This window comes from Panthera pardus, unplaced genomic scaffold (genome assembly GCF_024362965.1).
Source record: "Panthera pardus isolate Hobbes unplaced genomic scaffold, ASM2436296v1 HiC_scaffold_2, whole genome shotgun sequence".
Classification (NCBI taxonomy): Eukaryota; Metazoa; Chordata; class Mammalia; order Carnivora; family Felidae; genus Panthera; species Panthera pardus.
Window position 1 is genome coordinate 148,334,316 of NW_026526765.1, and position 13,593 is coordinate 148,347,908.

General features: G+C 50.4%; 1 protein-coding gene across 2 annotated transcripts in view; it reads right to left on the reverse strand.

Annotated features, from left to right (window-relative positions):
* Window positions 1–13,593, reverse strand: part of TBC1D9B (TBC1 domain family member 9B) — a 46,064-nt gene that overhangs the window by 24,245 nt on the left and 8,226 nt on the right. For both annotated transcript variants that reach the window (XM_053907613.1, XM_053907614.1), the window contains exons 3-7: window positions 12,222–12,340; window positions 9,216–9,444; window positions 8,066–8,324; window positions 6,784–6,991; window positions 3,658–3,870 (exon numbers count right to left, since the gene is read on the reverse strand). In XM_053907613.1, coding sequence (XP_053763588.1) covers window positions 3,658–3,870; window positions 6,784–6,991; window positions 8,066–8,324; window positions 9,216–9,444; window positions 12,222–12,340 — 1,028 coding nt within the window. The remainder of the gene's footprint in view (window positions 1–3,657; window positions 3,871–6,783; window positions 6,992–8,065; window positions 8,325–9,215; window positions 9,445–12,221; window positions 12,341–13,593) is intronic.

Here is a 13,593-nt window from a genome sequence, read left to right on the forward strand (position 1 = left end):
AAAAATTTTTTTAAAAAATGGTTAACATGGTGATTTTTAGGTGATGTGTCTTTTACCACAATTGAAAAACAAAAAAGTACACCCTGAATTTGACCACCTCTTACCAGCTCCACTGCTACCTCCCTCGACCATGGCTCTATTGTCCCACGTCCTGACTACTGTAACAGCCTTCCAACTCCGCTTCTGTTTTCGCCACTCTCTAGTCCAGCACTGTCCAGGAGACACAGAATGAGAGCAGTGTGGGTAATTTAACACAGTCTAGGAGCCATATTAAAAAGCGTGAGAGAAATTGGTGAGATAAGTGTTAGCAACATATTTTATTTGATCCAATATAGCCAATATATGATTATTCCAACACAGAGTTCATAGAAAACGTTACTGAGATCTCTTTTCATTGCAAATCTTCAACCTCTGGTGTCTAGTTTATGCTCATGGCACGTTTGGATTTGGACTAGCCACATTTTAAGGGCTCAAGAGCCACATGTGGTTTCTGTACTGAGGAGCTGCACCTCTAACCTGTTCCCATCATAAGGCGCCACAGTAGTTCTGTGAAAGCATGCACAGATTGTGTCGCTCCTCTGGTCAGAACGTGCTGACAGCTTCCTGTATTACTGAGTCAATGCTAACGTGCTTACAAGGTCTACAGGCTTCCATGCTCTGGCTTCCTGCCTCCTCTCTAACCTCACTTTCCACACTGGTCTTCGCTTGTCTCTGTAGCCTGTGCCAAGCTCAATCCCATTTCCGGGTCTTTGCACATGCTATGTCCTCTGCCTCCAACACTCTTTCCCCAGATACTTCATGGCTTGTTCCCTTCTTTCAAGCTTCTGCTTAAATGCCATGTGACTGGAGCCCCTCCTTTGTTTGCTTATTGTCTGTTTCTCTCACTAGAATATAAACTCTGTCTAATCTGTTCACTGTTCTATTCCCAGTGCATAGAATAGCACCTGGCACCTGATGGAAATGCAATAAAAATGTGTTGGGTGAATGATGACCATTTAGAAGGGGCCAGGGGCCTGTGCTTACTCTGGCCCGGCAGCCCTGTCCTTTGTGGTGCTGGGCCTCATGAAGGCAGCTCAACATGCTTGCTCATGTCCCTTTCCACTCAACCTAAACTTACTCTTCCCTTGAAATCCCAGATCAAGCCCAACTTCCTCTAAGAAACCTTTCTGAATGTTTCTAATGAACAGGTTCTGTCTGGCCCCTTCCCATCCATTCCTTACCTGCTTAATAACTTATTGAGAATTGATTACAGGGGTGGAAAATTTAAAGGTCTCTGTGGGCCAGACCAGGTGGGGGCTCTAGGGAGCTGAAGGCCATGTGCTACCTCTTGGCTCCAATGCCACCTGGTGGGAATGTGAGCGCTGTCATACCAGGGCCGCAGATTTTTCCAGAGAAGCCAAATATGTGGATTTTTATATGGACTCTTCTAGTCTTGAAGTGTTTTTACAAACTCAGATTGACCCACAGCACACACATCTTGTCATACCAGGAAGCAGGCAAAAATGACCAGGGTTGTGTCAAAAGGGCACAAATGAGAACCTCAGGGGGCTCTCTCCGGTCACAGATGGACTGAGGATAATAACTGTCATGGATCAAAACATATCAAGGTGCCCAAATCTGTAAGTTCATAATTACACTACAAAATAGACATAACAAATGGCATGATCACATCTGGAGGATGCTAGGGAACCGACTCATCATTTGAACAACTGGTGAATAAAAAAAAGGAAGGCTACAAGGTTTACTCTGCCTTTCCTATGCGAACTGTGCCTCAGGTAACTAGGTAGTTGATGAGGGGGCTCCTCTCAATATGGAAGTATTCCAGCTAATAAACAAAAGGAATGGCAGTAGTAGAGTGCCGCCATCTTACAATCCCTGATGAGTTACCAGATCTATACAGGGCTCGACAGTGACTGACAATGGCACATAACACAATGACCAGGTATTAATATAGCTCTTGGTGGAAGTATGTAGCTCCTCAATCATCCCACGTACAAGTAGATCTGCCCCCTAAACACACAAACAACTGAACCTGAATCTGATCTGGATCTCACTATCCAACTACCAACTGACAGAAAATAGGAGACAAAGGGACACATCAGGAAAAGCACAAATGACCCAATTCCTTCAACAAAACACTGCAAGAAAAATGAGAGATAGAGCAGAAGTCTACAGATAAAAAGGAATTTAAGAGACGTATCAATTGATCGCATGTGACTTATCTGTACTTCAATGCAAACGATCGAATAGTAAAAAGTTTGGGGAAACGTGAATACAAATGCAGTTGACCACTGAGCAACACGAGTTCCAACTGCACGGCCTCACTCACACACGGATCTTTTGGATAAATACAGTATTGTAAATGTATTCTCCTTTCCTTATGATCCTCCTCGTCTTCCTCTTTTTTTTTTTTTTTTAAAGGTTTTACTTTTAAATAATCTCTATACCCAACGTGGGGCTCAAACTCACAACCCCGAGATCAAATTGCATGCTCCAACAACTGGGCCAGCCAGGCGCCCCTCCTTATGATCTTAATGACACTTTCTTTTCTCTTACGTTATTGTAAAAATGCAGTATATAATACATATATAGATAACATACAAAGCATATGTTAATCAACTGTTTATGTTATTTGTAAGGCATCCAGTCAACAATAGGCTGTTAGTAGTTAAGTTTTTGAGGAGTCAAAGGTTATATGTGGATTTCTGACTGTGTGAGGGGTCGATGCCCCTAACCTTTGCATTGTTCAAGGTTCAACTGTCTTTGTTTCTTTTTTAATGTTTATTTATTTTCAAGAGAGTGCCAGAGAGAGAGAGATGGGGACAGAGGATCCAAAGCAGGCTCTGCACCAACAGCAGTGAGCCTGATATGGGGCCTGACCCCACAGACCATGAGATGATGACCTGAGCCGAAGTTGGGACACTCAACCAACTGAGCAACCCAGGCGCCCCTCAACTGTCTTTGATATTAAGGAATTATTGTGAATTTTGTTGGTGTAATAATGATATTGAAGGTAAGTCTTTAAAAAGGAGGCCTTGGGCACCTGGGTGGCTCAGTCAGTTAAGCACCTGACTTTTGATTTTGGCTCAGGTCATGATCTCATGGTTTGTGAGTTTGAGCCCCACATCATGCTCTGTGCTGACAGCATGGCACCTGCTTGGGATTCTCTCTTTCCCCCACTCTCTGCCTCTCCCCCACTCGCAATCTCTCTCAAAATAAATAAACTTAAAAAAATAAAAATAGATGAAAAGGAGGTCTCTCCCTGTAAAAATCCCTGAAAGATTGACAGAAGAAATACCAGTAAATAAACCCATGCTGGATAGGCCTTGCTAGTGTAGCAAAAGTTCCTCACGGATGGAGATGAGGTTGGCTGGTCAAGCCAGAGAAGGTCTCTTATGTGGAATGGGACTTGGCGCAGACAGGTGAGGCTCAGAGGACTGGGGGGTGTGGTGGGGTGCAGAGAGGCCTGTGAGGTCAGGCAGTGTGTGGCTGGGATACCGGGATGGGTGCTAGATTAGGTTCTCCATCCTGCACCCAGAGGGTGCCCTCCCCACCTGAGGCCACAACAGGCACCATAAGATCAGACTCCAGCATGGAGGCCCTGGCCCTGGCCCTGGCCCCGATCCCCACCTCACGGCTCCCAAGGGGCCCTCTTACCTCTGGGGCCGGCTCCATGGTGCTGGCTTTTCTTCCCACTCCACTGCCACCCGGCTGCTTGGATGGCATCTTCTGGAGGAAGTCAGAGATCCTCTGAACTAAAAAATCACGATCTTTCAGGTTGGCAAACAAGAAGGTCATTTTGCTCTTGGTGCTAATGGACAGAGGACTGGGCAGGACACTGGAGCTGTCAGCTTTTTCAACAATAGTCACCTGAGAAGGCAAAAAAAAAAAAAACCCAACCTATTAGGCATCTGTGTCTTGGGACAGAAAGCTGAACAGTTTTGTATGTCTGAGACACAGCAGCCTCACATAGTTCTCTCCTGGCCAGGGTGCTGTGAGGGGTCAGGGGAACTCTCTGGGCCCCACTGCATTCATATGTGGACTCTGCTGCTTGCTAACATGTGACTCTGAGCAAGTTACGTGCACATCTAAGCCTCGTTTCCCCCAGTTGATGCGGGCGCGAGCATATCAGCCTTGCAGGGCTGTCATGAGAATGATGATGCAGAATGAAAGGTGCTCAGCCCAGCTGATAGTCCATTTGATTTCCCAAAGATGTCTGGTTACTTTCTTACTCTAAAGCACAGTGAGTGGCCCTGCTTGCACTTGCTGACAGTGTGTCCTGGGTCCAGCTCTGACCTTGAGGCGTGTGGACAGAGCATCACAGGTGTGGAGGGTGCAAAAAGGACTTTGAAGGGATGCCTCTGCAGAGCCTGCAGCCCAGGGGCTGGACTATGGACATGTAGGTGAAGCATAGTTCTCACAGGTGAGTAGGGACCAAAGGGTGAGCTAGGACTCCATCAGGCTGCTTCGTGCCGAAGGCACCTCCAGGGAGGTACAGGGAGGTAGCAACTGAGGTTGAGAACTGGTAGAGGCAGGGGAGGAACTGAGGCAGACATCAGGGCAGAATTCCCAGCGAACACCCTGAGGAAGGGATGGGACCAGCTTGACAAACAAGTAAAGGCTGGAGAAGCTGGGGCAAGAGTGAGGACGAGAGGGATGTGTGAGTGTGTATTATGTGCATCCCATATGTATCCCATATGTATGTATGTGTGCAAATGTACGTGTAGGAGTGCACACATGTGTTATGGTGTGTATGTATGTATGTATGTGTAGGTATGTGCATGAATGCATATAGGGGTGGTAATGTGTACGTGTACTTACATGCGTGCAAGATGCATGTGAGCGTGTGCGTGTGCGTGGTATATGTGCAGATGCATGTGGGTGTGTGTATATGTGGATAAGTATGTGTGCAGATGCATATGAGTGTGTGTTTGTGTGTGTGAGCACATCTGCATGCATGTAAGCTAAGACCTAAAAAGGAGTGAATGGTTCACTAAAGGTCCACAGGTCACAGCAGGCAGCTGGGGACTCTTCTAATCACAGGAGATGCTGGACGAGCCGGGGCAGGGCACTGACATGCTGTAGGAGGAGGGGACTAATGGGGTTCAGTGCAGGCAGCACCCTCCCGAGGAGGTGGCTGTGGAGAGGAAGGGACATGCTATGGTTGGGATGCGGGAACAAGGCCAGGTCAGGAGCAAGGACGGCTCCTGCTTCTGAGCTGAGCGGACGGACGGACGGACGGAATGTTGCTTCCCAAGGCTGCAACAGGAAGAGCATGTTTGGAGGGTGGGTGCAGAGTCAAGAGCCTACTGGATGTGGGCACACAGCATGCTCTGAGTGGAAGGCCCTGTGAAGTGCCCTGGTGGGTGCAAGGAGGATCATCAGCACCAGGCCGGGTCTGTCCAGACTAGCTGCGGGGCCAGTCTCATCCCAAGAGCCCCAGACAGTCTGCCCCCGCCTCAGCCAGAGCTCTCTGCCATCAGAAATGGCAGGATCAGGGGTGTCTGGGTGGCTCAGTTAATAGACCAATTCTCAGTTTCGGCTCAGGTCATGATTTCATAGCTCATGAGTTTGAGCCCCACCTCAGGCTCTGCACTGACAGGGTGGAACCTGCTTGGGATTCTGTTTCTCTCTTTCAAAATAAAAAGTAAAACTTAAAAAAGAAAAAAAAGGTAGGATCATCAGGAGAAATAGAGCTGAGGCCTAAGGAGACCTCTGCACCCACCCCAGGTCTCAGGGCCAGGTCAGCACAGCGCCCAGGATAGACTCACGGGCCCAGTGCAAAAAGGGAACATGGGGTTAGGGGCTACCTGAGCCTTGAGCTTCTGGGTCTGTGGCTCTTTTGAGTCCTTTGCCTCTGACCTCCCTTGGGGAAACGAGGCAGCACATAGAACCCCCCACCCCTGCTCATAGCTGCACCTACAGTTTGAGTGCGTTGTACAAATGCAGGGAGGTGTCACTGTTCTGGGTTTTTAATAAAATCAAGATACTGTGATTTGGGTTATAACTGAAGAACCTTACTGGGCTTCCTAGAGTTGAACAGCCCGCCTGTTCTGCTGGGCCATGAGGAAGAGGAGGCCTGGGAACCTGCTGTGACTGTGGGGTCAGTGCTTTCCATCTGGGCAGGGGCCCTCTCCCTCACTTCTACACCCTTCACGGCAGCACAGAACAAATGGCCTTGACTTCAAGGTCCCTGCGGAAGCCTAAGAGACCTGAGAAAAAACACTTCCGACAGGTGAGAGCTGTCCCGTCCCTGACAGGTGAAAGCTGACCCTTATCTGTGACAGGTGAGAGCTGCCCCCCATCCCTGACAGGTGACAGTGGACTTCCAGCCCTGCTGGAGCCAGAGTCACAGCCAAGGCAAGTGTTGGGAGAGGAAGAGGAACAGTGAGTTGGCCTCCAAGAGTGACATGGTGGGGCTGGTGAGGGTCCATAGTCCTCCAAGCCCAGCCAAGGCAGGACTTTGCTCAAGTCCAACTGCAGGGCCAGGAAGGCAGGACTTGGGGACACTCACCTGCTGGACACCACTGGGATTTGACTGGAGAGGCACAGGGATTTGACTGGAGAGGACTTTCCTGAAGTTACCTCATGTCCCAGTGTGAGTGCTTCTGGCATGCCAAACCCCACCCTGCTCCCCAGCAGTCAAGGGGATCCCTGAGGGAACCTGGCAGCTGGAGGGGCCTGGCCCCAGTGCAGGGGCTCAGGGAAGTTGCTGACTTGCTCTGTACCCTCCGCAGGCCTGCCACCAGATGTCGTGGAGCTGGCATGGCACTGGGGGCTCACCTCCCGGAGGGGTATGATGAGGTGGCATGCGTCCTCCTCTTTGCTGGCAAAGCAGATGTAGTTGCTGGAGATGAACATCTGGCCAGGGATGTGCAGTTTGTTGAACGGGGTCCACAGCGTACAGCCTGTGTGGCCATCCAGGCGCTCGTCCCTGGGCAGCCGGAATGTGGCCCGGTAGCACTCATTCTTGGCTCGGGCATCCAGGTCTCTGGGAAACCAAGGTGGGGTGGGAGGAAAGGAGATAAGAGTGAGGACACAATATACCCGCAAGGGGACCTCAGAGCCTTGGTTTCCACACGGGATTGGGCTCTTTGGGGTCATGCCCCAGAGACCTTCGAGTTCAATAAAACACACACAGCAGATGCCCATGTACCACGGGAGACATCTGCATGACCAGCAGAGGACATGTATGCAGCAAACAGTGTGCCTTTGGGCCGCAAGGGCTCTGGAGGACACCCACAGCTTGACAGGGCTTCATACGTTGCTTGCTCAGTGCTGAGGATGGACAGGGCCCCAGTGCCCAGGGGTTCCCCACAACTGCCCTGCATGCCTCTGCCCAAGGCTGCTACTTCTGCCAAGGAACACCCAGCCCCACTCAAACACCCAGAGGAGGACTCCCCAAGATGCCCTGTTGATGAATGCAAGGGTATGCTTGCTTATCTGATGGCCATGTGAAGTGGCCGCCTGGCACCCTGGTCCTGCCCCTTTGGTGGCTCTTTCCTTGGAAATATCTTTCTCCTCAGCCCCCCGGGGTAGAGGGGGCTGCCAGCAGCCTGAGCAAGGCCTGGCAGGCACACCCTGATGGACAGTGTCAAGTCCTGGCCCTGCTTGTTTCCTTTCTGGAAGGTTCCAGCAGCAACCCCATCACTCACATATGGAGAGTGACATCCTTGGATGGATGTGCTGGTCCTGAAGGTGTACCCCACGGTCTGGGCCAAGGCCATGGTCTCTGGGGGCAACCCAGGAAACAGCCAGGTGGGGATGAGGTCTTGGTACACGGGTATGAATCCGGGAACCCCTGAGCTCCCGGCCAGTCGTGCGGGTTTGCAGCTACAATTGAGGAACACAACGGTAGTGCTCCGGGGAGGAGGGCCAGCCATCATTACTGTCTACCAATCACCAGCATATGAGCCCCTCCACCTCACAGGGCTTTGAGAAGTAACTCTTCGTGGTTAGTAGTAGCTATTTTTGGATGGCACCTCTGTGGACCTCATAGTGTCCTCCTGTCCCAAATACACCCCGAGAGGGGGGCGGGTCCCTCCCACCCCAGAGGGCCACTCACCGCTTCAGAGCCGAGATGTTCCTGTGTGGCCGGGAAGGCCGGGGCAGTGCCTTGTCCTCCAGGAAGCCCTCACTGTCCAGCAGCTGCCGCATGGCCAGGTTGGCCAGCTGCTCCATGAGCTTGAAGGTCTCACCAATGTTCAGGAACATGGAAAAGAAGAGCTCCTGGTCCCGGGTGTCCACACGGATGCTCTCGGGGAAGAGCAGTGTGGCATTCTTCTCCAGCCTTGTGACGTCTACCCATTGCACCACCAGGCTCACTGCATGCCCGCAGGACAGATACACCAGTGGGTCAGACGGGCCGGAGGGTTGGGCAGCACGTGCACCCACTGGGACAACCGCTCCCCAGGGAATCACTGACTGTGTGTCCCCGAGGGAATCACTGACTGTGTGTCCCCCATGCCTGAGCCTGGTTGTGCTGGGACATGTGATCCACATGGAGGGACTGGCCCCAAGAATATCTGGGGTGACTATGTGTCCCACAAATGATTGAAGGGTAACACAGATGAACATGGGAAGTGAGCTGAGACCCTGGTCCAGAGAAGCCCACCTAATGGGAGTGCGCTGACAGTGGGGACGTTGACCCCTGCCTGGTGAGGAGGTGGGAGGGGCAGGGTGGAGAGGGAAGAAGGGCAGGTGGAAGGGTGTGTCAGATGTGTGCCTGGTGGGACAAGGCCTTGCTGGGCTCAGGAGGGCTGAAGCCCTGGGAGTTCTTTCCTGGGGTGATGTAGCAGCAGAGGGCGCCAGCCTTGTGTCCGGAGGCAGGGAGGGTCCTGCAGCAACAAGGCACCCCATAACCCGGAGCCACTCAGGGATGGCAGGTGCCCTTGGATATTCCACTTAAAGGAGAGAAGGGAGCCCCCGTGCAGTCACTCTGTGAGGAACCACATCGATGGATGGAGGTGGGATGGGGAGCCCCCAAGAGCCAGGTGCAGACCTAGCTCGAGTCTGGGCCTCCCTACCGAGAGCCGGTGAGGTGCACTGGGTTTCGGGGAGATCCTCTGGTGTGTGTGTGGGGACAGAGTATCTGGGGGCCGAGAGGAAGGAAGGCACTCAGGAACCCCAGCGGTCTGGAGAGGTGGTGAGTTTTCTGGGGTGGGGGGGCAGTGGGGAGAGAAGCTGAGGATGATGGGCCTGTCTGCCGCACTCACCTTCCTTCCCCAGCAGGAACGAGTAGAAGCACAGGTGGTTGACGGTCAGGTAGAGCCAGCCCTGCCGGGGCACGCGACCTTTCCAGTAGCTGCAAGAGTAGTAGTTGACCAACTTCTCCCCCTCCGGCATCCCGAACTGCTTCCGCATCTTCAGCTCGGCCTCCTTGAACTTTCCGGGGTCCTCGTCTCCCTGGGGCTGCAGGTTCTTGTTCTCTTCTGCGATGATGCCCTGGAGGAGGACAAGGGAACTGACTCTTGGCCTGCCCAGGGGTTTCTGTGGCCCCAGGGAACCCAGGCAGTGGGACCCAGGACTCTCATTCATTGGCCCCAAGGCCACAAGCATGGGAGGCCCAGTGGGCAAGGCTGGGGCACACAGTTGGACAGACAGACCCCAGGCAGATGCCCTCAACTCCCTGAGCTAATAATACTTCTAGCATGGCTGGCTTGAAGTAGTGACGTTAAAAATAAACATTTCTTCTTCTTTTTTTATTTTTTGAGAGGGAGAGAGAGAGAGAGAGAGAGAGTGCGCATGTGTGCATGTGCACGGGAACAGGGAGGGGGAGAATCCCAAGCAGGCTTGGTGCTGTCAGTGCAGAGCCCGATATGGGGGGGGGGGGGGGGCTCAATCCCATGACCCTGGGATCATGACCTCAGCTGAAACCAAGAGTCAGACGCTCAACTGACTGAGCTACCCAGACACCCCTAAACTCCTGAATTGGTTGGCTTAAAGTTTTTTAGGGCATTTCTCTCTCCTTTTTCAAACTCTGCTTTTTTAGGGGCACCCGGATGGCTCAGTCGGTTGAGTGTCTGTCCAACTTTGGCTCAGGTCATGACCTCATGATTTGTGAGTTCAAGACTGCATTGGGCTCTGTGCTGACAGCTCAGAGCCTAGAGCCTGCTTTAGATTGTGTGTGTGTGTGTGTGTGTGTGTGTGTGTGTGTGTGCGCGCGCGCTGTTCCCCTACTCGTGCTCTGTCTCTCTCTCAAAAATAAACATTACAAAAAATAAAAAAAACCAACTCTGCTTTTTTATAGATGGTTCTCATATTTCATTCTTTTCATTGCTTATTTGAGGTTTCTAGCTTTGGTCCTGGTTCCCTTTTGCCACAGGTTTATGTCTTAGCTGGTTTTCAGGACGTGTTGCCTTTCTGCATTGTTCCTTTGTTTCCTATGCAGTTAACTTCTGCCCTTTGTGATTTCCTTCAAATTTCCTGATTTCTGGAGTCAGAAATGCTAACTTACTGAACTGGATGCCTGGCTCATTAGTTTCCACCTTTTCTTTTTCTTCCCATAAGATTTAAGGCTTCAGATGTTCTGTGTACTGTTTTTGCTGCAGTCCACAAATTTGGATATGCAGTAGTATTTTGACAATCATTCAGTTCTAAGTATTTTCTTTTTTAAAAAATTTCTTAAGTAGGCTCCACACCCAGTGTGAAGTCCAGTGTGGGGGCCTGAACTCACCACTCTGAGATCAAGACCTGAGCTGAGATGAAGAATCTGATGCTTAATTGGCTGAGCCCCCCAGGCACCCGAGTTCTAAATATTTTTTAATATGCGTTTCTTCTTTAACCCATGAGTCATTGAGAAATTTTGTTCTGTTTTGTTGGTTAGTTTGTTTGGGTCTGGCATGGAGGAAACATTTAATAATGTTGCTGCTTCATCATCATCAATATTCTTATTTTTAAGCTTATTTATTTACTTTTGAGAGATACAGAGATAGCATGAGTTGGGGAGGGGCAGAGAGACAGGGAGGGAGAGAGAGAATCCCAAGCAGGCTCTGCACTGCCAGCACAGAGTCCAATACAGGGCTCAAACTCACGAAGCTGAGAGATCATGATCTGAGATGAAACCAAGAGCCGGATGCTTAGCCAACAAGAGCCACCCAGGTGCCTCCATTATTAAGTTAAGCTCCACTCACAATGTAGAGCTTGAACTCACATCCCCGAGGGATCAAGAGTCGGGTGCTCTACCGACTGAGCCAGTCATTATTATTATTATTATTATTGTTATTATTGCCCAGCTTGCTCATTAGGAGAATAGAGACTTGCCTCTGCCCTCCTTGCCTTTCTTTGTGCAGCTAGAAAGGCAATGCAGGTCTTACTCTGAACCCCAAAGCACACGGGGAAGAGCCGAGGAACTATTGGTGTCATCTGCCCAGGTCTGGAAAGTTCTGGCATAAAGAAGTCACAGGGCCTGCTCAAAGCAACTATGCACCGCAAAACTTTGACTCAGTAAGAACCTCCAAGAAATCTAACTGAAGGCAAAATAACTGAACAAAAAGAAGACACACATGAGCATGCGCTTAGGTAGATGCTCCTTACAGTGTTAACTGTCCCCCTGGAAGAGGAAACAACCCAACTATCATTGCATCAGTTTTTATGCATATTCCACTAAGTATAACATATATGACCTAACCAGTCCCCTGACATAAAGCGCTCAGTACGGTACTCCATAAATGCTACGCTAGCAAGAAGTACCGCTCTCATTTTGCAGAACAGATAGCAGCTGCTTCCCCTCCTACCATAGACTGGAAGGTGCCGTTTCCAGTCTTTCTGCTGACAGTGCTGCAGAGTATGTGTTATTCTGCACGTATGACGACACCATATGGTAAATTCCAAGGAAGGGAATCACTGGGTCAGAGGGTGCACACATTTTTAAGTAGTGTTCGTTTTGTAAATGAGACATGCCTCCAACTATTCTATCACTTCCATCTTCTTCCTGTTACGGTGGCCAAGGCATTGGCCATGAGAGCTGCTCCTTTGTGGGGAATGGAAATTCCCAGCTAAGCTTGGTCAGACTCCTGCAGCTGGCCGGGAGAAGCAGGGACCTGTGTGGCAAGTTCAAATGCCCCTTTCAAGACTGAGAGAAAGGGAGTGAACACTGCCTTCCATTTCTAGTAAACAGAGAGAAGACCTAACCACACTGTTTGGAGGTTAAATAAGATGATACAGGTGAACCTGCCAGCCCAGAGCAGGAGCAGGAGCCAGTGGTGGAAGTTGAACCTTACGTGTATCTTGCCCTTGACGAAGGTGGTGATATCTTCCTCATTGTCAAAGATGGACAGCGTCTGGAGTAAGTTATTTTCCAGCCATTCCCAGTGCTTTGTGATCTCTTTGCGGGAAGAACCTAGGGAAGGTTTGGTGGAGTAAAAAAGAGGAAAATCATTAAAATCACCAGGCCTTAACCATAAATTCAGAGACTAAAACAGATGACCTAATTTGCTATATCCAAAAGACTCCAATCTTCAGGCTGCTTACTCTTTTCCTACTTAAACTTTACGTACAAGGGTGCCTGGGTGGCTCAGTCAGTTAAGTGCCTGACTTTGGCTTAAGTCATGATCTTGTGGGTCGTGAGTTCGAGCCCCACATTAGGGTCTGGGCTGACAGCTCAGAGACTGAAGCCTGCTTTGGATTCTGTGTCTCCCTCTCTCTCTGCCCTTCCCCTGTCCTCACTCTGTCTCTCAAAATTAAATAAACATTAAAAAAACCACAACTTTACATACATAACAGTAGTCATGAACACGAAAAATGGTTCAGGCAGAATTGTAGAGAGTCATGTGGAACATAAAGCCTCCATTTCCTCTAACACCAAGTAAGAGTCACCACTAGCTTCCTACATGCCCTTCCAGAAATAGTCTATAGATCTGCAGGTTTGCTTAGTTGTAAAGATTTCCCTTCCAGATAAAAGGACTTGATGTGGTCTTTGATATATAGGTGACTGACCAGACAGTCAGACTTGTAAGTGCCAGCAGTTTCAGGAGCATTCAGGTGTCCACAGATGGCAGCTGGATGGAGCTTCCTGTAGGACTCCAGGTCCCTGGCCAGCTGGTCTTCTGTGGGGCAAGCCAGAGGCTCTCGCCTGCTCTCTCTGAAGCCAGAGGCACCCACCCAGGCCTTTGCCTGCAAGGTCCTCCTCACCACCCCTGTTCACACCCAAGCCCTTCTCCTGCCCCCTCCTGACCCCTGCAGCTTCTGGCTAGTCCCCAGTTTCAGCCCGCCTAGGAGGCAGTCCCTTCTCTCCTCATGGAAGGGTTCTGGAGGGCACAGCAGCTCCAGTGGTAATGGAAAAACTTAGGGCAGTTTTAATGCCGCTCCTGAAGGGTGGGGCAGCTGTTTTCTCTGCCCCCCTCTCCCCAACTGAAGGAACTGGGAGGGGAAGCAAAGGGATGACAGGAGTCTCTGCCTGGCTTCCCCTACCTCTTTGGGATTTTGCCTGTGCCTGGCAGGGGATTTCACTCAAGAACTGTTTTCTTTTTCTTTTCTTTTTTTAAGATTTTAAATTTGATTTATTTGGAGAAAGAGAGAGGGGCACGTGTGTAAGCAGGGAAGGGTCAGAGAGGGAGGGAGAGAGAGAATCCCAAGAGCGGGGCTCAAACTCAT